General features: G+C 41.4%; 1 protein-coding gene across 1 annotated transcript in view; it reads right to left on the bottom strand.

Annotated features, from left to right (window-relative positions):
* Window positions 1-24,159, bottom strand: part of IDUA (alpha-L-iduronidase) — a 700,883-nt gene that overhangs the window by 503,847 nt on the left and 172,877 nt on the right. Inside the window, exon 5 of the mRNA XM_044061120.1 lies at window positions 23,953-24,048. Coding sequence (XP_043917055.1) covers window positions 23,953-24,048 — 96 coding nt within the window. The remainder of the gene's footprint in view (window positions 1-23,952; window positions 24,049-24,159) is intronic.

The raw sequence follows: 24,159 nt of genomic DNA on the forward strand, positions 1-24,159 counted from the left end.
CCCTAACATTTTCCATTGTATCAAGAAAAGAGGAGTGGGAATCCTGGGGCATGGTGGGAGGTCTGTAGCAAGCTACAATCTGGATTGCGGTCTTGCCCAGAGTTAGTTGAACTTGGATAATCTTGGATCCATTATGCTGAGCAACTAGTTTGGAGGTGTGGATATCCTTAATGAATATGGACATGCCTCCACCTTTAGTGTTTCGGTCCTAGTTAGGTGGCCGAAAGGTGTGGTATGAATTATAGCCTGGTAATGCAGGGGTGCTCCCTGGAGCTTTGAACCAGGTCTCTGTCACTGCACAGATGTCGATGTTCTCCATTTTAAGGTGTTCCTCGAGTGAGCGCATTTTGAGGTTTAGACATCTAGCATTGAGTAGCATTACCCTCAGATTTTGCTTGCTTGTATCTGTTATGGTAATCTAGCCTTTCACCATCATATGTCTACAATAGTGAGGAAATCATTCTATGTTGCGCAACTTATAAACAAAGGTATGGCATATAGATCCAAGGAAGTCATTGTTCCATTGTATTCGGCATTCATCAGACCTATCATTGAGTACAATGCCCCATTTGGTATGCACCTAACCAGGCATACCCAATAAATGGAATGTCCACAGAAGTTCCTCACTAAAGGAATAAAGGGCGTAAGTAAAATGTCCTATGCAGACTGCCCCAAGGCCCTGTTCCTGTATTCTGTCTCCTACAGGCTGTTGAGGGAAGCTCTGTGTTGAGGGGAGATCTATGCCTGGCATACAGGGCATTGTCAGACCCCACTCTGATGGACCCCCTGCATATGAGCAAAACAAACAGCACCAGAATTACCCATTCTAAAGACTTAAACCTTAGCTGTGATATAAATAGGACCTGCTGGAAAGAGAGGTATGTATCCCAGAGACATCCCGTCTCTGGAACAGGTGCCCCATCCATGTGAAGCAGAGTTCCTACCTAACCCAATTCACATGTAACTTGGACAATTGGATAGGGAGCAGAAAATCCATCCTTGGCTTGGCAGCTATGTCTCTAATGGACACAGGCAACCTTTAAATGGTTCATCTCCCAGGCTCCTGCTTACACTTATCAAGGGTACCAGAACTTGTCAGAAATTTGGGATGTATGGCCAGGCTTACAAAGGCCCTTAAAGTCATTAGCCTAGTGAACACCTGTGAACCTATGAGCAGATACTCCAAATGACACTTTCAAAAACTGTATTTATACATTCATTTTCTAAAGAAACTTTATACAATGCTAAAACTTCAGTTTTAGATGAACCTGGAAACTATGACATAAAAACACAAAATATATTTTCTTTTTTGTGAACTGTACTTACAGATCAATTTCTATGCTTTGATTCAGGAGACAGAGACAAGTATAGTACCTCTGACCGCTCTATCTCTCTCTCTCTCTCTCTCTCTCTCTCTGCACTGGTACAACTATGGAGTTAAAGAGGGACCTACTCCCCTGAAGAAAACAGATTTAATATTGTTTTGGGTTTTATGACTACTAATATCTGCCACTTGGCTACATTTTGATGTTGTGATACTGTTATCTCCTAGTAGGCTACATTTTGATGTGGTGCTTTCACTGTTTTTGGATTCATGCTGTCTCTTGAATATGCACTTGGTACTCTCTGCACTCCTCATACTGCTAAACTGCCTCACACCATACACCATAATCTCTGCCACTTCACTTCTTTGATGCCACCCAGCACTACCCTCTCCCCTCACAAAAGGAAACTCCTTATGACAGACTCAGCTATTCTCTTGCTAGACCAGTGCACTTTACAAAACTGCTCTTTCTGTATTACTGTCCACTTGCTGAATGGATGGATGGATGTGTCTAAACTCCAGTGCAGGTCAATGTATTATCACTTCAGATCTCCAATTCCTGACCAACACTGAATATGTCCCAAGTTCCCCTAGCCACTGCTGGAAGGTTTCAGGGATCTTGCAGTTCACAGTAGGACATTAAAACTATTATCAGATCTATGTATAAAGCTAAACTTCAGTCCCTTCAGGAAAATGTCACTTCATGTATAGATGAGACATACTTGTCAATGCTCTGTGACTTCTAACTTCACCATCAGTAACATATTTCAAATGGTGTACATCTGTCTGGAGTTTTAGCTGGCTATGTATAAATTAAGTGATGCATTTGACATTTTTATGTACATTATGTAACACATGCTGCTTGTGGTCTGATTTCTCTGTTGCGGTACTGCCTATGGCTAGAGTTTTGACTGAAAGAACATGCAACAAGTCCATTTTGTTAAGAAATGAAAATCTGCAAATATTGAGTTTTTGGAAGAAGTTTGTACATACCGCTACAAGACCTATGGCATACCCCGCTTCAAAGATTAAGAATAACTGGGGATTAGTAGAAGGCAAAGGAGAAAGAGAAAAATTCAGTTCAAACAAAAACTGCGTGGAAGAAAACAGAAACAAAACAAAGTAAGTTCCAAAGGAATTCTCCATAGAACTTCCTCTATCTGACGAAGTTCTATGGTGAATATATTAAAGAACAGAAGCGCTTAATCTTACAAGGACTCCTGTGTTTTGTCCTTTGGAACTTATTATTTTGTTTCAAAAGAGAAAGAAGTAACATATCTGTCTGTTGTGTATTTTATCACATAAAGAACAGCACATCCTTCTGTACTTTCCTTTTACTGTATTTTGCTGCCTACAACTGGACTTATGTCTGAAAACATTTTTGAAACAGCCCAGCTACTTAGCTCATAAAGTAATCTACAATACTGAGCCAACCCAACTACCCAGTAGCAAAGAATTCTAGGATGATGAAAAGAAGCAACTTTATGTGGGGTGGTAAAAATTACTGAGCTGATTTTTGCAAAACTGAGGGGTAATTTTTAAGAAACCATTCACACATTTTCAGTTATACAATCTACTTTGAAAGAAAATAGCTACTCAAACAAAAGACACTACATGTCCTGAAGACATATCATTAAAACCGATACACCTCATACTCTGGAATTTTTATCTTCTCCTGATCACTGTCAAGGCTTTGTGTCTACTATGGAAGTTCCTGGGCAAACGTATGGTCAATGCAGTTGCATGCCTTGCCTGCATAGACAGTAAATGTGACATTTTGGATCAATTTTTTTCATATGATTTAGTACCTTGTTAATTTTCAATTCCATGTGATTGTTAAAGGAAACGACTTGGTCCAGTATTATGCACAGACAGTTCTGATCACCAGCAACAGGAATTTCTCTATTTCCAGGATCTTAAAATGATAACAGGGTGCAATGGTAAATATGATGTGGATTCCAAATATCATAACTGTAGAGTCCTATGTGTTTATTGTTATACACTCAATTTCACACTCCACATAAGTCATTTTGTAGGACTAAGTTAAATTATGTTGAGGATTTGTGTCCTCTGAGGCACAAAATCAATATACAACCATGAAAAGGAGCTGCTTCTATAAAATACCATTTCTATACTTTTTGGGGAAATACTTCAGGAATTATCCAGTTCCAGTCACGTATGACAAGTTTTAAAGGCAAATGTGGCTAAAAAGGTTTATACCATGTCTTGGAAAGATTACTCTCAAAAGCAATAACTCCAGAGAAGGTTAACAGCTGAATCAGGTGCACCAAAAAGTTTAATCTGTAGATCATTCCTCATTAAAGGTTTAATCTCAGCACAATCCCACCAGATGTGTAATGAGGACCCCACTTTACAACAAACACACCAAATAACTTTGAATATAGAAAATATTTTCACTTAGCAGGTGTTAGGTATGCTCTATGACAATTTCTACACCAAGCAGACCAGCGTCAAACAATTCTATAAAAAACTTTTCCATAAGTTCAAGAACTGCGGCATAGTTAACCGAAATCTGTATTCCCTGGATCCAGCTAACTTTAGCTCTTTGAAGCCAACTAGTACACATACTTCCCAAAGCCATGTAATACTTTAAGAAGAAAACATAGAACTTCATAACAAAAATTAAGTAATCTCATAGACATAATTGTATATTACGAATAGACAAATCTATGGTTAAACAGTTCTGTAATTATGAACAGTTGTTTGCAAAGGAGGATGAAAAAATATATGAATGACTACTTTTCCACAAAGTGTGAGTAGTGAGGAAAACATCCAGTACACCAAAGGAGCCAATGAGTAACAAATTAAGTTCTGTAAAAGGAGTTTCTGCCAATTCTGTACAGCCAAGTACTCACAATTATTTATAGTGCAGGCCAAATAAGCTGGCACAGAGGGATAAAGCCCTGGCTGGGACATGAGTGAGCCAGATTCAGCTTATGACTCAGGCCCCTGTTGGAAGCTGCATGGGAGTAGAAGACAAAATATGAGGCTCTCACTGCTCACCTCTTCCAGGAGAAAGGGAGTGGAGGCATGCTGAGATCACCAGGTAAAAATACTAGCCCTGGAGTCAGTACCAGCACTGTGCTGTAAATTGGTACTATAGTAGGTGGACAAATAACCATGCAGGTGAGGGCACACCCTTAATTGCTTAAGTGCATACCTATTTAGATAACGTCAGCTATACATGTCATTTGAGGGTAGAGATGGAGGCAAAAAGCACAATACAAACTACAATATCATGGCTCCTCAGTTGATAACATTTCACTTGAGAGTGTGTGATGACAGAACTCTGACACCCTGCACATGGGAAGTGGAAGCCCCCCAAATGTGCATGGATTCTCTTAGTAGGGAGACCCTTCCAATGCATGGATCACATTATGGTTCTGGCACAGCATGTGGACCTCAGGGGATAAGAATGTTGGGGATTTGGATGCAGAGAGTCTGATGTCAGTGACAGGTAGTGTGAAATAAATAGGCAAAAAAATTTGTATTACCCAAATTCAAGATGTCAAGAAAGTTAAGTCCAGTTAACTAGGTCTTTTGAGACAAAGGTGTAAAGTCACTGTTATTAGAAGCATAGCATGCTGATACATTCAATACTTGTTAAACTTAGATAAGCATCTGGTAGTCTAAAGGCCCTGTCTTATCAGCTTTCAAAATCTTCCAAAGTACCCTGGATGCCTTTCCTATTAAAACAGGTTTCCTCAAATGTTTAAAGTGTACTTCTCTCTGAGTCTGTTGAGAGAAATAACAGCATTCCTAATTAAAAAAAAAAAAGAATTAGTGAAGCCAAAGTTAAGGTTTCACATAAAAAGAATTGCTCAATGAAAAGTTTTTTTAAAGGATCATGTTTTTTTCTAACTGGTATGTTTTCTTATAAAGAACAATTTGTACACAGACACCTTTCGCATATATATTTTTTTCCTGTCAGCCTAAAAAAACCTGAATGAGTTCACAGCTTTAGTTGTATACCCATAATCTAAACTAACTTATAAAAATTGTGCCAAAGACTTTCTAGTTTACTTAACATCCCAGCTACAAACATTTTATTCAGTCAAACACGAGTCATTGATACAAGTCAGTTGTACTTGAATCCTTTGGAAAGGAACATATATTTCACTCTGAAAAAAACAAAAATGTACGGCCATTATTGGATTTTAACATGTGTATCAGACTACTGGTCCTGTAGATGTTTCATAAAAATTAAAACATGAACACTTTATTAAAGACGTTTATCACACTTATTATAAATCAGCTTCATCTCCTGTAGACACATCAATTCAGATGTCAAGAACTGCAAATCACTGATTAATTTATTCCTTTTAATGGGGTGATCCAACCTGTTAAGAATTAAAACAGCCACATTTATGACTACTTGGGAGAAAACACGTGCAAGAAAAGTGACTTCTAACCAGCAGGTCCCTACTAGCACAAAAAAGAAAAAAAGTACAAAGGAACACGACAAGCTCACTCTGTAGTCATGCCCACCATACATTAAAGTTGTAGGTAATATGACTTTATTTAAAGAGCTGGTGTGTCTTTAGTTATTGCTCAGTTAAACTGTATCAAATAGTCCCAATGAAGGAATCATGTTTTGAAAGTTCTTCCTCAGTTAACATCTCTGAACTAAAATCTTGGAATTTCATACTGGATTTAACTTAATTAGGATGCATTCTGTATTAATAATTTTTTTCTAAAGTGGTAGAAATTTAACAAGGACATGTTTGTTTATACCACAGAGAATACCATGAGATAATGTATCAAGTTTAAACTTTGCTTAAGTTTAATTTGGATCAAGACTTAAAAGATCAGAGAAGCTTTTATGAACTGGCATATTAAAATTGTGGCAAATGTCTCGCTGTTCAGGCACAGCCAAAAATCTGAAACTGAAGCAAAGAGAATAGGCTATTAAATCAAAGAGCGTGTTAGCTTTTAAATCTATCTTCTATAGTGAACTGTATTAATTTTACTCGAATAGCCCAAAAAGCTGATTAGTTAGCTGATGAAAACGTACTACAAGTTCTTCATTGGTTGATGTATAAATTTAACTGATGTTCATTTCGCCACAATCTGTTTTTTATACATCTTGGAATCAGGTCTTCAAAAAGTTTAGGTGCCTAAGGAAGTCTGGTTGTATTTCAGAATTTTGAAAAAACTTCAAAACACTTATTACTGACATATTTCAACTACACACTACATCTAGAGATGCTTAATGTAAAGATGTGATGCAGAACATAGGCTCATAGGATGGTACTAGGCTATCGGCCCTAGGGCCTATACAAGCCTAGCCATAACAATTCCCTGGAAATTTCTTCCCACAATATTTACTTCCCTGGACCCCTGTCTAGCAGGGCGACTGATGTATCCCAGGGGTGAATTTCCCATCTCCCATCCAATCGTCAAGGTTCCTTTTGAAGACTGCCAAGGAGGCGCTCTGCTTGACATGTATGGGCAGTCTATTCCAGAGTATGGGGAGTCTCTGAGTCAGGAACCTATCCCTCCAGCATGCTTTGTTCATTGTGATGACAAGGTTTAGATCCCTTGAGTGTGTGGCTCTGAGGGATTGGGATTTCTTTAAGTGGAGCACTTCCAACAGCTCAGGGTTTGACATGGCCTTGTATGTTAAGCAGAGATCGCCTCTGAGTAGATGATATGCCGCAGAGTATAGCTGGAGTTTTTTAGACGGTCAGCAAAGGGCATCTGCTTTAGGCCTGTGATTCTTTTAGTGAGATATTTTTGCGGCCTTTCCAGCTGTTGCAGACGTCTTGTGAGGTACATACCAAACGGGGCGTTGTACTCTATAATGGGTCTAATGAGGGATGAGTACAGTGGGACAATGACCTCCTTTTTTCTGGATGAAAAGCCCTTAGTGATGAGGTGTGCCACATAGAAGGATTTCCTGACTGTTGTGGAGATGTGGTTATCAAAGGTGAGACCACTGTCCACCTATGTCCCCAAGTCTCTCATCACACTTTCGGTGTTTAGTGTGCTGCCACCTATGTGGTAATTCATGGGTACATGGTTTTTCCCAAAGGGGATAACTATACATTTCTTGGCATTAAGCTTGAGCCCATGGCTCTGGCACCAAGCATCTGTTTCTGTAAGGCCCTTTTGTAGAATATCCACATAATTTGGGGATTCAATAATGGCTCCCAGTTTGCAGTCATCCGCAAACTTCGTTAGCCAGAGTCCCCTAGTCTTGGCCTGTACTTCAGAGAAGTAGATGCCAAACAAGGGCAGTCTCAGGACTGAACCCTGAGGTACTCCACTTGTCTGGAGCTGGATTTGGAGTCGGGTACTTTTACAGTCTGGGTTCTGTCAGTAAGCCAGTTGGCAACCCATTGAGTGATGTAGGGATTTATGCTCAGCTTAGTAAGTTTATCTATGATTCCAGAGTGGGGGATGGTGTTGAAGGCCTTGGCGAGGTCCAGATAGGCTGTGTGGACTGCCTTAACCTTGTCCACAGCTCTGGAGAATGATTCAAAGAAGTCAATCAGGTTCAGGAGACAAGATTGGCCCTTCACTAACCCAAACTGGGTGGGGTCCAGTGTTTGAAGGTTGCCAATGTCTTTGTTTATAAGTTCCACGATAATGCGTTCCATGTCCTTGCAGATCAGGCTGATCAGACTGATGGGACGGTAGTTCCTGGGATCCAAGGTGGATGCCCCCTTGTGGAGTGGGATAACTGTAGTTGTGCGCCACTCAGTGGGCACGAAGCCTGAGGTGAGGCTATGATTAAAATCACACTTAGGTGAGGTGCCAGTTCATTTTGTAGTTCATGTAGTACACAGCCTGGGATGTCATCTGGTCCCATGGATGCTGTATTCGTAGCTTTGGAGAGTGCAGTTTCTACCTGTGAGGCTGTAATTACCGGAATTTGGCAATCATTTGGTACTGAGATGGGCCCTTTAGGGGGTGAGAGGGGGGTGAAGTTGGCATTAAATCGATCTGCCAGGATACAGGCAATATCCTTGGGATCAGTATATTTAATGCCATTCTGTTGTAGCTTAGAGCAGATCTGAGCATTGCCATTTAAATTCTTGACATAACTATAGAATGCCTTGTGGTTGTCTTTGGAATCTTTGGCAATTTTATTTTCGTAACTAGCTTTGGAGGCTTTTAGGAGGGATCTCAGCTTCTTACTGAGGCTGGTAAGGGAGTATTTTGCATCCTGGGATTTTCCTCTTTTCTGCAACAGTTTCTTCCTTCTGTTGTATAGTTTGTTTATGGCAGGGGACCACCAGATTAGCTTCCTTTATTTGGAGGAGAGAGTCTTGGTTCTATTTGGGATGGCACGATTCATGCACGAGTGGATGTGTTCGTACAGTGCCTTAGTGTAGGATTCAGCAGTCGAACTTTCAGCTCCCATATGCATGGGTGTCATGAAGTTTGTCACTTCTGACTTCAGTAGCAAGAAGTTGCCTTTGGAGAAGTTGTTTTACGGAGGTTTCCTTACTGGGGAGTGGGGGTGGGATGTGGATGTCAAGGGTGATTAGCTTATGGTCAGACCTGACCAATGAAGGGGTGACCACTGGTGTGGAGCATCTATCTCATATGTTGGTAATGACCATGTCTAGGATATTGCAGCCCCTGGTGGGACAATGGATTAGTTGATCCAGGGTGTTGGAATTTATGAATTCCAAGAACCGTTGGGAAAAGGTGTTGGTACCCGAGTAGTTTTCCCACTTAATGGCAGGGTAGTTGAAATCACCCAATATTAGGGTGTTTGGTTGTATCTTAATATTTTCCAGTAGGTTTAGAAAGGTGTAGTGAGAATCTTAGGGCATGGTGGGGGAATCTGTAGCAAGCTACAGTTTGGATTGCAGTCTTGCCTAGTGTTAGTTCCACCTGGAGAATTTCAGATGCATTGTGTTGGGCAACTAGCCTGGAGGTGTGAATATCCTTGGTGAATATGGACACTCCTCCACCTTTAGTGTTTCGGTCTTGGTTTGGTGGCCGAAAAGTGTGGTAAGAGTTGTAGCCTGGTATTGCAGGGGTGCTCTCTGGGGCCTTGGACCAGGTCTCAGTTACTGTACAGATATCGATGTTCTCCATTTTTAGGAGTGCATCGAGAGAGTGCATTTTGAGGTTTAGACTTCTAGCATTGAGTAGCATTACTTTCAGATTTTGCATGCTTGTATCTGCTACGGTGGTGGTTTTGTCCTTTGAACCTTGCCTAAAAAAGGCACTATAGGGGTGGAAAGAGCTTTAGCCAGTAACCTGAATTCCAGGGGTGACAGGTGCAGACCATCTCTGGCAAAGCATCGTGGTATGTCGATCATGTCGTCCCAGGCAGACAGATACTGGATCCCCTTTGAATGATACCAGAAAGATCAATTACTGACGTCAATCATTTTGTCCTTATACTTTGGTATAATTCTGGGTGATGGCAGGATGCTACTCAGGGCTAGGGACATACCTGCCTGGGCCACATGATCCGAGAACTCTTCCATGTCTCTTTTCATGTAGTCCAGGGAGGTGCATATCAAGTTATTCACTCCAACATGGACAATGACAGAGTCGTATTTGTACTTGTTGTGCAGTGACTTGAGTGCATGCATTATGTGGTGGATCCTAGCACCCAACAGGCAGCTGACAGTAATTTTCTCCTTGTTCAGCTTGGTGAGTGGGACAGCAGTGTGCCTAACTATAGCACCACCTATGACTAAAGTGTTGGGTACGTTGTCTTGCCTTAGGGGCTGTTGTTGGGTGGCACACTGGTGTTGTGAGCTATGTGCCACTTTGGTTGTGACTGGTGTTTGTTTGCGCTTCAGCTTCGGAGGACCTTGTTGCTTGTGCAGGTTAATGTTAACTCATTCACTCTGAAGCAGCTCTGAAAAAGCTGCCTGCTTAACTCCACCATAGGAGCAACAGTGCAGCCTGAGCTCATTTTCAGAAAATCCATTTCTAATACCATACAGAAAACAAATGTTCATAACTCTTTAACTATAGGAGCTACACTAAAAATGTAAACGCAAAGGTTGTTCAGCAGACACTGACCTTTCCAACAGTATAAATGTTGATCAAAGTCATTTTTAAATATTTGGCAAGGAATGCTGATATTGTGCATATTTTTTACATTTTGGGAAAAGAAAAGCACAATATCTTAGTCAATGTACCATGTAGACCCATACAATTTGTATTTAATTTGTTAATATGAATGTCAGCTTTACAATGATACCTTAACCATTACTGTGTGATGCTCCTTTATGTAGATATTCACAGAAATATGATTAATATATTTCTCATAATTGATAAATAAACAAAGCATAATATCTCATCACCTGTAACAGACAAAGCCTACATAGTGTAGAAGTTGTGCGTCTCAATGTCAGCTTCAAAATGATGTATCATTTGTGTGATCACCATGTTCCCTTGCAAAGATATGGGCATAATAATGAGAAGTATTGGAAATTTATAATTTTCATAATCCTACAAGACTAAAACTGTGATATCTGTACATGTTGCACAGACACAGTCCTTTTACCATGTTGTAAGGAGTACCACTGTCTTCAAAATGAGGTATTACTAGGCACACTGACCAGCTCCCTTGCAAAGTTATTTACCAAAATATGAAAAAAATCATAATTCCATGACCCAAGTCCAAAACAAACTTTGATATCTGCACATGTGTACAACATAGAGGCACAATTCTTTTACCATGTTAGAACCAGCAATACTGTCTTCAAAATGAGGTATTACTTAGCACTTTCAGATTCTCCCTTGCGAAGTTATTTAGCAAAATATGAAAAGAATCATAATATCCATAACCTAAGTTAAAAACAAACTTTGATATCTGCACATGTGTACAACATACAGGCACAATTCTTTTACCATGTTGGAACCAGCTATACTGTCTTCAAAATGAGGTATTACTTAGCGCATTCCAATTCTCCCTTGCAAAATTATTTACCAAAATATGAAAAAAAAATCATAATTTCCATAATCTGAGTCCTAACAAAACTGATAGCTGTACATGTGCATAGCATTCAGAACCAGCTGTTTTACCATGTAGACACATATGATTGCATTCTTGGTGTAGCCAACATACTGCTGAATTGGTACATTTAAAGAGGAAAAGCAAGGTAAGGACCGCTACTCCACTAATGAACCCAGGACAGGCATGGGACTTCAGTGGCAGGCAAGGCCATCTGATCTGTCTGATAGCTGCGCTGGCTACCCACTCAGACAGCTGATACCACTGAAATCTCAAGACCTCCTTCAGTGTCAGCAGTCAGCCTTACCTATGCCTTTTCTCTTTACATGTGTCCATTCAGCAATGGACCTAAGGGATCAAGTTCTGTATTACTAAGCTCTTCCTATCATGTAAACTCTACACATGCCTGATAAAATCAGAAGAAAAAAGTATTGCAGTATGGTTATGGACATATTCGATTGTACGTGTTAGCACTCTCCTGAAACAGTTGTTCTTTCTCAGCATCTTTACCAACTCCCTACCACAGTTATTTGCCAGACTCAGAAAAATATCATATTTTACACAACACAATTCATAAGCAAATGGTTATTTGTACCTGTGCACAGCATACAGATAGTTATTTTACAATCTGAAAATCTGAAGTGTTACTCAGCATGTGTACAAGTTCTCTAGCACATCTTTTCTTGTGTCATAAGTAGTGACAGCGGTGTTCATAAATCTAACAACAGAGTTTTACTTACCATACTGGTCCTACTTGGTCATGGCTGTTGTCCATTCGTTCTCACTAGCTGCATGTTACCAATATATTGTGCATAGCTGTCATCACACCATTGTGGAGGTCAGTCAAGAACAACGCAATGCCCTCCTCAGTTAGGTGAATGCCATCCATTCTGAAAAGGTGAACATATTCTGTGGTGATGCTGTCATGGCAGACTGTAGATCCACCGACCCTGTGCATCAAGCCATGCATGAACCCATTCTGCAAATGTCTGGGCTTGTGCACTGCCCATTGACTGTTTGCTGTTTTCCATATCTGCCGAGGAATTATGTCAGACCACACAAAACGGCAACATGGCCACCACGACTGCAGGTGTTCAAAAATTGCTCTGATTTGAAACAGTGGTTGACTGATGACATCATTCCCTCCAATGTGCAGGACAAGAACGTCGGGCTCAGGGTAGATGGGACACTTCTCTTCCAACAACTGCAGTACTCCGCTCCAATGCATACCTCTTCTTGCAATCCAGTATACCTTCACACTAGATGTGGGGAAGCTCAAGTTGTAGTGGTTTTCACTTACGGAGGCATGGTTGGCAGCCCAGTGAATGTAGGAATGGCCACATACCCACACTGTCACTTGTCATTCTCCTGCTTGTGAAGCCATGTCAGTGTCAGAAGGTGGACGAACCTGCACAGAAAAGAAAATGCAAACAGGTTACTACTGATGTGACAGATGTATTGCAAGACTACATATATATGTATATCATATGCATTACCTGGTTAGTTCATCCGAATCGTTACTCGTATCCACAGTGGCATTATTCTTTTGATAAGGTACATAACCAGTGATGATGATGCAGAGGTACATACCTGCCACCCTTGACAACACCAAATGACACAATGACTGAAGAGAAACCTTCCTGGCCTTGGTGCAAAAGCGCTTGGTCGGTAACTGACAAGGGGGAACAGAAAAGGCATATGTAAAGAGAAAAAGCAGGTAAGGACTGCCACTCCACTAATATGCCAAGGAAAGGCATGGGGCTTCAGCTGGTGAGCATCTGAAGTGTCCCATACCGGTGCTGGCTACCCACTCAGACTGCTGGCAGCAGCATCCGAATCTTTACTCGTATTCACAGTGGCATTATTCTTTCGATAAGGTACATAACCGGTGATGACAATCCAGAGATACATACCTACCACCCTTGACAACACCAAATGATACACAATGACTGAAGAGAAACCTTCCTGGCAGCAGCAATGACTCCAGATTGCATGCAATGCCAGCAGTCTGACTTACTTCTGCATTTTCTATTTAGATGTGTCCTTTCTGCAATGGCCATAAGGACTGAAAGGGGGGAGCTAAACACCTGAAGGGCGGGAAACTGTGTGGAGAGCTAAACCGAGACATGTGAAAAGACTAAAACTAACCCAGGCTTTGTCTATCTGCATGTGTCTTTTCCGGAAGGGAAACACTACATCACAGTGGCACTCCTGAGGCCATGTTTAGCTATGGTAGCAGCAGTATGGGACTTAGCTGAAGGGTCTCAAGAGTTCCCAGCTGCCATCCAGGTCAATCATAACATCTGACTTTGGATACTCTCACTGCCTTACAAGTAAAAAACTAAACAATGTAGAATGTATTCTTTCACATACGCACAAAAAATGAATAAAGTATAAATGTATACTCCAAAGACAGTCATTGAGTAGTATAAGTGATGACCTTAGTAAGGTATAACAACATCATTACATATTTTACACTCTCAGCACTATGCAGATCAGACAAGGTATAATGCAGACATCAGACAAGGTACATACAGAAATAGAATTGTGCAAGTTAGTGTGTGCATGAAAGGCAAACTAGCTGCTTGTTGATGTCTGAAGTAGAGGGTGAGTGTGTTGCTATGTGTGCTAAGGTCAGGAATCTCAACTGTCCAGATTAAGCTTCATAGTCTTGGTCTGTTTATGAGAATATTTTCTGCTTTTCTGGTAAATCAGAGGATGCAAGGCACTAAATAAGAAGTTATGTACTCACCATAACGTTCCATCCGAGTAGTTAGACTTCATTTGTCATCAACCTCACACTGAGCTTGATCGAAGGAAGGACACTGAAGAAACTCAGAGCTATAATACATAACATTAAGTATCCTTTTTTGTTTATTTTGTTCTTTATTTCTTTGTTATTTATAGCACTTTGTGTACTGTGTATTTTTCTAGCTAGTTTCAGTGTGTGTGAGGTATTAAGTGGAAATTGTCCACTTTAATTAAGCATCTGTTGGGTTGTTTGTAATAACTTGTTGCAGTTAAACTCTTTTTTCTAGAGGCTCCTTTAGCTTTTCAGGTGTGAGAAACATTTCTGCAGTTTGTTTCCGACCCTCCCTCCCTGTTGGTATAGTGTTTTTATAGTTGGTGGCTTTGCAGTTGCCTGCCCCTAGTGTAAATTTGATCTGGGACCCTCCTCCCAGTCTAGTGTCATTACCTCATTCTACCCAGTACAGGGAGAACATTTGAGAAGGCCAATCAGCTTAGTTTCTGCTACTCCTTTCTCTCTTTCCACTTAAAAAAAAAAAAAAAAATTGTATCTGCTTTTACTGTATTTGTGTTTCTTCCTACTTTATTTTGCTTTTGCGTCATCTTAAAAGTACTCAATTGTATTTATTACTGCTTGGTGTAACTCATTCTAAGCCTTTTAGTTTAAGCACTTGGGCTTCAGACCAGTTGTTTTACATTAAGAAGGTTTGTGGCCTGCACTGTGGTGGCAGGACAGGTAGCTTACATCCTTCTAAGTTGGGAACTGCTGATTGAGGGCTCAGTGCCTGTTATTCTAAAAGTGTATTAGTTCTGGTTTAAGCACTTGGGCTTCAGGCCAGTTATTTTACATTAAGAAGGTTCGTGGCCTGCACTCTTGTGGGAGGAGAGGCTGGACTCTCCCCTTCTGAGCTGGGAATTTCTGGTTAAAGGCTTATAGTGCCTGCATATTTGAACTGTTTCTTACTGAAATTGGTACACCTTGTTTGCTGTAGCATAGACTAGATCCAGGCCTGCTGAATCTAGCTTTGTTTGTATGCTTGTTGTTTGTTTGCTTATTTCCCTGAAACACTAATTTCACCTAAAACGTGGCTTTTCAGCACTTCTGTGGATCCCTAGTGATATCTGCATTGCTTACTGTACTTATTTCCTTGTTTCACTTGAAAGAAAGTTACTGTTTGTCATTTTTGCATTTAAGTTACCTGTAACACATTGCATTTAAGTTACCTGGCACTTGCTCACTAAGTCAGCACTAAAAAATTAAAAGCACTACACCCTCACAAACTCCCCTTGAGTACCTTGTTCCCCATTGGCCCTTTTTTTCAATTATAAAGGAATTCCCAATACTATTCCAGCAAGTCCAAAGGTCAGTTGTCAATCTCCTCTCCGGTCCAGCTGGTGAATCTGGGAATCTTGAGGCAATGCTACAATTGCCTCATGTACACAGACAACCCTCTCCTCCTCCCAACAAATTCCAACACATGTGAGAGATGCAACCATACAGCCAAACTGGAGGCTAAGCTCTCTCAACTCAGTACTGGCGTAACCAGTCAGGAGGAGAAGGAAACCACACTCACTACAATTCCAGTCTCACATAGATCTACCATGACAGCAAACCAAACACATAAACACACAAAAACATACTCAGAGGCTATAAATAAAAATCTGCCTAAGCAGCAGAGACCTCCAAAGCAGACACCCAAGCAACCGCTACCCCAAAACAAAACACGTGCATAGCTCACAAAGCCAGTGTGCCGAACAGTCACAGCCCTTAAGGCTAAATAACACACCTGATACACTTGTAATAGGTGACTCTATCGTCAGGCACACTGACATCCTGCTCACCAGGCTGAACAAGGAGAAGGTCACGGTGAGCTGCCTGTCGGGCGCTAGGATCCGCCACATAACAAAAGCACTCAGGTCACTCCAAGGCAAGTACAAATATGACTCAGTCATTGTCCATGCTGCTGTGAATGACCTGAGATGTACCTCCCTGGACTACATGAAAAGAGACATAGAGGAGCTATCTGAGCATGTAGCCCAGGCCGGTATGACCCTGACCTTGAGTAGCATCTTACCCTCACCAAGAATGATGCCACAATATGAAGACAAGATGATCAATTTCAACAATTGGCTTAAGTATTGGTGTCATTCAAAGGGGATCCAATGCCTGTCAGCCTGGGATGACATGCTCGACAAGCCATGATGCTTCGCTAGGGACGGCTTGCACCTGTCACCCCTGGGCTTTCGGATATTGGCAAAGGCTCTTGCTACCCCCATAGTGCCTTTTTTAGGCAAGGCTCAAAAGACAAACCCACCTCAATAGGTATCACAAGGGATAAGAAACTAAGAGTAATGCTACTCAACGCCAGAAGTCTAAACCTCAGGATGCATGCACTCGAAACTCTCCTTAGCATGGAGAACATCAATATCTGTGCAGAAACAGAAACCTGGTTCAAGGCTCCTGAGAGCACCCCAGCACTACCAGGTTATAACTCATACCATGCTTTTTGGCCCCAAAACCTGGACCGAACCACAAAAGGAGGGGGAGTATCAATATTCGTCAAAGATACCCACACCTCCAGGTTGGTGGCACAGCACAAAGCATCAGAGACTATCCATGTGCAACTAACAGTGGGTAAAACTGCCTTCCAGTTTATAGCCTGCAACAGACCACCCTCCCAAACCTAGGAACCCCACTTGGCCTTCCTGAGAACACTGGAAAATATGAAGGTCTCTGCAAACACCATTATATTTGGCGACTTCAACTACCCAAACATAGACTGGGAGCATTACTCTAGCTCCAACACCCTAGCCCAAAGGTTCCTAGAATTTATAAACTCAAATGCCATGGAACTACTTGTTACCACTCCCACAAGAGGGGAAAACATACTGGACCTGATCATCACCAACATGGGGACTCTATGCTCCAGACCAGAAGTGTATCCCTCACTGGTAAGATCAGACCATAAACTAATCTCACTGGATATTCACATCCCGACCCCACCCCCTGCCCAGAAAACCACAGTGAAAAAATTCTCTAAAGCAAATTTCACACTCCTCAAAACCGAGGTGGAATCCTTCAAAGCCCCCGGGCCTGTGGAAAATACGGCCCAGACTGCAGAATCCTTTATAAATGCATTCTATGAACGCCTTCAGGAATGCATGGATCTTGCAATCCCAAATAAAACCAAGACCCAATCCTCCAAAGGCAGATGTCCTGTCTGGTGGACCCCAGCCATAAACAAACTATACAATAGAAGGAGGAAGCTACTACATGATAGAGCAAAATCCCAAAAAGGGAAGGCATCTCTGATCAGTATTAGCAAAAAACTACGGGCACTCATAAAATCGTCTAAGGCCAGCTTCAAGAGAAAGATTGCACAGGACACTAAGGATAATCACAAGGCTTTCTTTAGTTATGTTAGGAACCTGGGTGGGAATTCCCAGATATGCTCAGAATTAGTCCAAAATGACAAAAAATACACCGAACCCACAGACATTGCCAACATCCTAGCTGACAGGTTCAGCGTAAACTTCTCCCACCAAAGGGCAATTATCTATCCCAGCAGAGTGCTGCCCCCCTGACATCTCAGATGCTCAGGTAAGAGCCGCCCTCTCCAAAGCAAAAAACACAGCATCAATGGGACCAGACAGTGTCCCGGGCTGCGTCCTACATGAACTCCAAGAAGAGCTAAACCCAAACATAAAACTACTGTTCACTCTCAGCCTTACTACAGGATATGTACCCAAAGAGTGGCGTACAGCAACAGTGGTCCCTCTCCACAAAGGTGGTGCCTCAACGGATCCTGGAAACCATCGCCCCATAAGCCTGACTAGCTTGGTCTGCAAAGCTATGGAAAGGATCATCATGGACCTCATAAATAAAGATATTGGGGACCTACAGACACTGGATCCTACCCAGTTCGGCTTTGTTAAGGGCAGATCCTGCCTCTTAAACCTGGTCAATTTCTTTGAAACAGTCACCAAGGCCATTGACGAGAGGAAGGTGGTCCACACAGCCTACCTGGACCTCGCAAAAGCTTTCGATACAATACCCCACTCGGGCGTTATAAATAAGCTCACCAGCTTAAATATAAACCCCTATGTCACTAGATGGGTTGCAAACTGGCTTAAGGACAGAACCCACATGGTTAGAATTGCTGGAGCCATGTCAGACTCCAAACCAGTTACAAGTGGCATCCCACAAGGCTCAGTCCTGGGACCTCTCTTGAAAGGTATATATTTCTCGGAGGTACAGGCCAACACGGAAGGACTGTGGCTGACTAAGTTCACAGATGACTGCAAACTGGGCGCCATAATCGACTCTCCAGCCGACACAAGCATCCTCCAAAAGGGCCTCATAGAAACAGACAACTGGTGCCAGAGCCATGGCCTCAAGCTAAACGCCAAAAAGTGTATAGTCATCCCCTTTGGCAAAAACAAAGTGCCCACAAATTACCACATAGGTGGTAATCCATTAAGTACAGAAGAAGTAATTAGGGACCTGGGGACCCAAGTTGATAGCAATCTCTCATTTGACAACCACATGGCCAAAGTGGTTAGAAGAACATTTTATATAGTCCACCTAATCATGAAGGGATTCACATCTAGATCAGGGGTGGTCATCGTGCCTCTTTACTCATCCCTCATCAGGCCCATAATTGAGTACAATGCCCCTTTTGGGATGTACCTTACCAGACACCTGCAGCAACTGGAAAGACCCCAAAAGTACCTCACCAAGAGGATCAAAGGGCTCAAACAGATGCCATATGCTGCCCGGTTAAAGAAACTCCAGCTCTACTCAGTGGCATACCGCCTGCTCAGAGGCGATCTGTGCCTGACGTATAAAGCCATGTCCAACCCGGAATTAATGGACATGCTGTACCTTAGAAAATCCAAATCCCATCGAGCTACGCGCTCGAGAGACTTGAACCTCAGCACTGAAATAAATAGGACATGCTGGAGGGACAGATTCATAACCCAGAGGCTCCCTTCACTCTGGAATAAAATCCCATTCCAGGTTAGGCAGAGTCCCTCAATGACTCTCTTCAAGAGGAATCTTGATGAGTGGATGGGAGATCGTAGGTTTACCCCGGGTATCACTTCTGTGTCACTGTTAGACAGAGGCACAGTATACTAACCTCGAAAAAAGGGCATAGCAAAATTCATTCAAAATGGGTGGCGAAAGCCAAACACACTCTGGCTAGGCTTATAAATGTCCTAGGGCAGATAGCCTAGTATGAACCTATGAACCTATGAGCCTGTGGGTTTTGGATCTGACATGGATTCGAGCCAGCAACTTTCCAAGCTAAGATCTGAGCTACTCAGATGAAACGTTATGGTGAGTACATAACTTCTTTATCTGAAGTAGTTAACTTCATTTGATCATCAACCTGTGGGACAGAGTCCCCAGCTACCACAAACCTTGGGAGGTCCTCAGGGAAGGATATTCCAGAGAACTGCAGAACCAAAGGAAGCCCTTCCTCTAAATACCATATCCAATTTATAATGAGTAATAAAGGTATAAGAGGAAGCCCAGGTAGCCGCTGAACAAATGTCATCCAGAGAAACTCTGGACCAAAAGGCAGCTGAAGTAGCCATAGAACGGGTAGAATAAGCATGAACCCTATCTGGTTATGGTAACCCTTGATTCTTGTATACCTGCAGGATACAAAGAGAAATCCACCTAGTAATGGTCACTTTAGAAACTGGTAGTAAAAATTCATTTGTTGAATTTATATGATTCAGTACTGTTTACTATGAATACCAGTTAAACAATTCTTAACGTTGAATGGCCCTTTCAATGTGGAACCGCGAGGACAATGGACTTCCTTTAAGTCTCCAAATAAGGAATGTTACTCATAATGGGGTTTCTAATATTAGGTAAGCTTGAGAGGTGTGGTACGACTGCCAAAGCATAGCAAGTTATATGTGTCTGTAAGAACTTTTACTAGAACTAACACCCCGCCAAGTACGCCAGCTTCCAGGACAGAGAGAGTGAACACGAGAAGTTGACAGGACGACCAAGGACTGTATCGCAACCCCAACTGCTGAAGAGTACACTTAAATTTCCAGAAGATAGCTGCTTTATCAAACTGTCATGGTTGCTAGAAGAAAAAAAGACATGGCACACGACTGGCAATCTGACCACAAAGAGAACATTAAAACCATGCCCCAAAATAACCTGTTGCCCCGTCATTCCCTGTAGCAAAAATGGTGTGTAGTATCACTGCCTTTGTTGCGAAAGTTTGTCCATCTGCTGCAGACTACATTTTCCATTATCAGCAATTCTTTTGAAATCTAAATACAAACTCTGAGTTGCTAAGAGTAAAGCTTTACTGTATCTGCTGTTGAACAAGTTGCTAGTAACTTATCAACAATACAGGTGCCCCCTTTGCATAGAAGTAGTACATCATCAGTAAAAAAATAATACATTACATATTTCTTAAAAAAGTTATTGTAAGTAAAAAGCTTGTTTACGGTTGGAACTACCAATACAAAGGGAGAACATCACTATAAGAACACTGTGAACAGCAGCCAAACAAAATAACCGGGCAAATATTCTGTAACCGAACGAAGACCTGGTAAATGTCAAAAACACTCTTCTCGTGAGATCCTAAGTCACTAGGTGAAAACATGAAGATGTCTACTTGCTCATCAGTAAGATATTTTGCAGCTGTGTAATTAGGGATTGAAAATGTGACTGCTATGCATGGTTTTAACAACGTACGATGGTGAAATTTGGCCTCTGAAGTTAGTTTTTTCTCAAGAACACACTTGGATCTCCGTTGAAGCTTTTCTGTTCAGACTGTGAAAATACTACACGAACGGCACGATAAATAGAGGGATACAGTAGATAATTCCACAAAATCCAGAAAAAAGAAAGGGAATATCTACTGTAGGATCCTCTATTTATTTGGACAGAACAGAATGTGTGTGGGGGGGGGGGGTGTTAAGCAACAGGTGACTCTCAATGGCTGCCTCCAGCAGCTTGATGAAAAGCTTACTACATTTGCTTGCTGTTGAGATGCAAATACAGGGTGCATTGCAAGCCGATTTTCTAACTAAAGTCAAATAGGAAGACCACGAAACTCCATGGTGAAACTTAAGTTGACAAGGTAACTGACAAAGTTCAGTTACTTTTTCAACTTAATTTTCAACAGTGGAGAGAAAATATGCGCTGGGAGAAGGCACTCAGGTGTAGCAGCATTTAATTACTACCATCTCACAGCATGCTCGGTGTTAAGCACAGAGGCGCCATGAGACGGTAGTCGGGGTTAATGAGTTAATGGCCTCCACATATGTGAGTTTAGTGTTGCTATGTGTGGGTGCTGATGGTGTGAGTTTTGAAGGGCTATGTGTGTGTGTTGATGGTGTGGGTTTTGAAGGGCTATGTGTAGCTTGAGGTGTAGTGCAGGTGTTAACCTTCTCCTCTTGACTGTCTAGCACAATCTTGGCTGGAGAGAGCTTTGCTTCCAGTTTGGCTATGTAAGTGCATCTGTCGCAGGTTGTAGTGTTGGATGGTAGGAGGAGAGGGTTGTCTGTGTACATGAGGTAGTTGCTGTGTTGCCCCAGCATGCCCAGATTCACCAGGTGAACAGGAGAAATCACCGGAAACCGAATCTTGGACATGCCTGTTTAGGTGCTTTTTTTGAAAAGTACAAGAGCTGTTTTCCCTTACCTTTGCAAGGTACTTTGCAATTATAGGCTGTTTAGTGCCTATGATTAATTTCTCCTTATTAACAAGGAGAGTTGTGTGCTTGTATCAGTTTAAGGCTTCCTAGTGCTTTCCAGCAGGTTCTAGAGCAAGTGCTAGTCACAGGGGTTCAGATTTTAGTGCTACTACTGAGAAACCAGCTAGTTCTAAGGGAAAATTTGAAGAGCAGATTTTCTGGCACCTGGAATAGTTTAACTGTAGCCCTGTGGTGCTGCACGATCCGAAAAATGTGCAAACACATGCGTTTTTAAGCCAGAAAGTTAAAAGGGATAGAAATCAGCCCAAAATGGCTAATAAATTACAATTTCAGAGCTGGAAACCACTCCTCTAGTGTTAGATAGGCAGTACAATGCTCACCAGTCCCACTGGTAAGCAGTAGGACTTCCCTCTACCACAGCAAGGTCTGGATAGCTCTGAACACAGAAAATAAAGTCCTGAAACCAGCAAAGCCTGGGATATGGACTATACTAGCTAGGAAAGGTGGGAAATGAGCAAACAAGATAGTATTTTTTTTTTGCTAAAACAGGCTAAACAATGGAATAACACAGTAAATAAACACAGAAAAGGCTAACGCATTTGTGTGTAGCCCTAAACAGTAAATGTAATTAAAACTCTACAAAATTAGCAATTTAAAACTTTTTAAATGAAGCAAGGCAAGTGCACAACTGAAAAACGATTTAAGAGGCAGTAATACAGTAAAGTAAGTAGCTAGTCTACATATACAGAAAAGTCTATATATATATATATATATATATATATATATATATATATATATATATATATATATATATGTATATATATATACAGAAAAGCAGCTAAAACAATTCAGATGCGGTGCAACCTAGAGCACTTGAGTTGTAGCAATATTAAGGTAAATACAGTTTTAATAAATGCACTAACATATACTCTATATTTCCAAAATGTTTGAGAAGCACAATCAAAACACAAGGAGATTCAGTTGCTTCCTTCCCTTCTCATCAGTTCTGACTCTGCTTGAGAAAGTGAGGTTAATTTGTGGTTCTATCCATCTGCTTTCTGAACTCCTTCGCTTGGTGAGGGTTCTGGTGACAGCAACAGGAGCAGTGCAAATCAGACTTCCTTATCCCAACAAGCTCATTCTGCGAGATAAATACTACATTCTCAGTTGACTGTAGAGGTAAGTCTTTACGTCCTGAGTTTGCAGAGGATGTCCTCCCAAATGGGCTACGTATGGTATGCCTTTTGTGGGAGGCACACACAGGACATCCTTACAAGGTGCCCAAATCATTTCAAACAAATTTCAAGAAGGAGCAGCTCAAGTATTTGAGGTCCTCCCAAACTGCAATGCTCCTCCTCTATCAAAGACTGAACCACAGGAGGACCTTATTAGAGACACTTTTATCTGTGGTCCCATCGTCTCGGTTTCTACCTGAAGCTCATGGCTAATGGTGATGATGAGGACAGAGTGACACGTAAACTGGTCTTCATACTATAACTAAGCTCTAGCCTAACCACCATCCTCTGGTAAAAGACCTACCCACTTGTCAATCTCCTGTGCCCCTCCAACTTTACTCATGAACAAGACAAAATAGTAAACCTTCCTATGTTGTCCGGATACAAATTAGCTACATAAAATTGTATCTCATCATTTCAGCACAAGTGATTGATATGTCTCCATTGGCATCCTAATCATTCTTAGAGAATATCCTGAGACATTCCTGTAGTGATAGACAGCCTAGATAACTGCATATGGTTATACAAAATGTTTATTTCCTTTAATCTTAATGACAAGTGATTCATATCATGGCTTGCCTATGCAATAGTATGTTACAGGGGCAGCAAAGTACATCATATAGGTATGCATGTAATTCACAGAATACCTTTTTTACAAGTACCATAGATAAGTGTGATCTTAACTACACTGCCCATAACTCTGTAAATCCAACTGACCTAAAAAACATTTGAGAGGACCTGTTCCATTAAGAAAAAGTTAAAATATACAGACATTTACATGGTGTCAAAGTTGAAACATAATTTGGTCCCCTTACTTAAAGGGAGATATCACCATCATTAGTTCGTCAGCACAGCTTCACTAAATACTGAATATTACTTAAACATCTGCTAGTGTTTAACAAACATTCAACCTTCATCTGACACACCAACATATATACACTACCCCAAATGCATTTTAGCACTGCAAATTAATTCTTACAGGATGCATCCTACCTTGTACTGTCATGGACACATTGTCAAAATCATGGTTATCGGGTTCATTCCAAGTTTCAAAATTCCATTCATCGACTTGGCCTAGACCATATCTATCTGAAAAAAAAAGATGGGACATAATTATAGTAATGTAATATCAAAAATTTATCAGTGCTGCAAGGTATCAAAATTAGTTTCATCCTAAAACAAACCTAGCTTTTGCAGACA

This window comes from Protopterus annectens, chromosome 2.part0 (assembly GCF_019279795.1).
Source record: "Protopterus annectens isolate FY-2018-M chromosome 2.part0, PAN1.0, whole genome shotgun sequence".
Taxonomy (NCBI): domain Eukaryota; kingdom Metazoa; phylum Chordata; order Ceratodontiformes; family Protopteridae; genus Protopterus; species Protopterus annectens.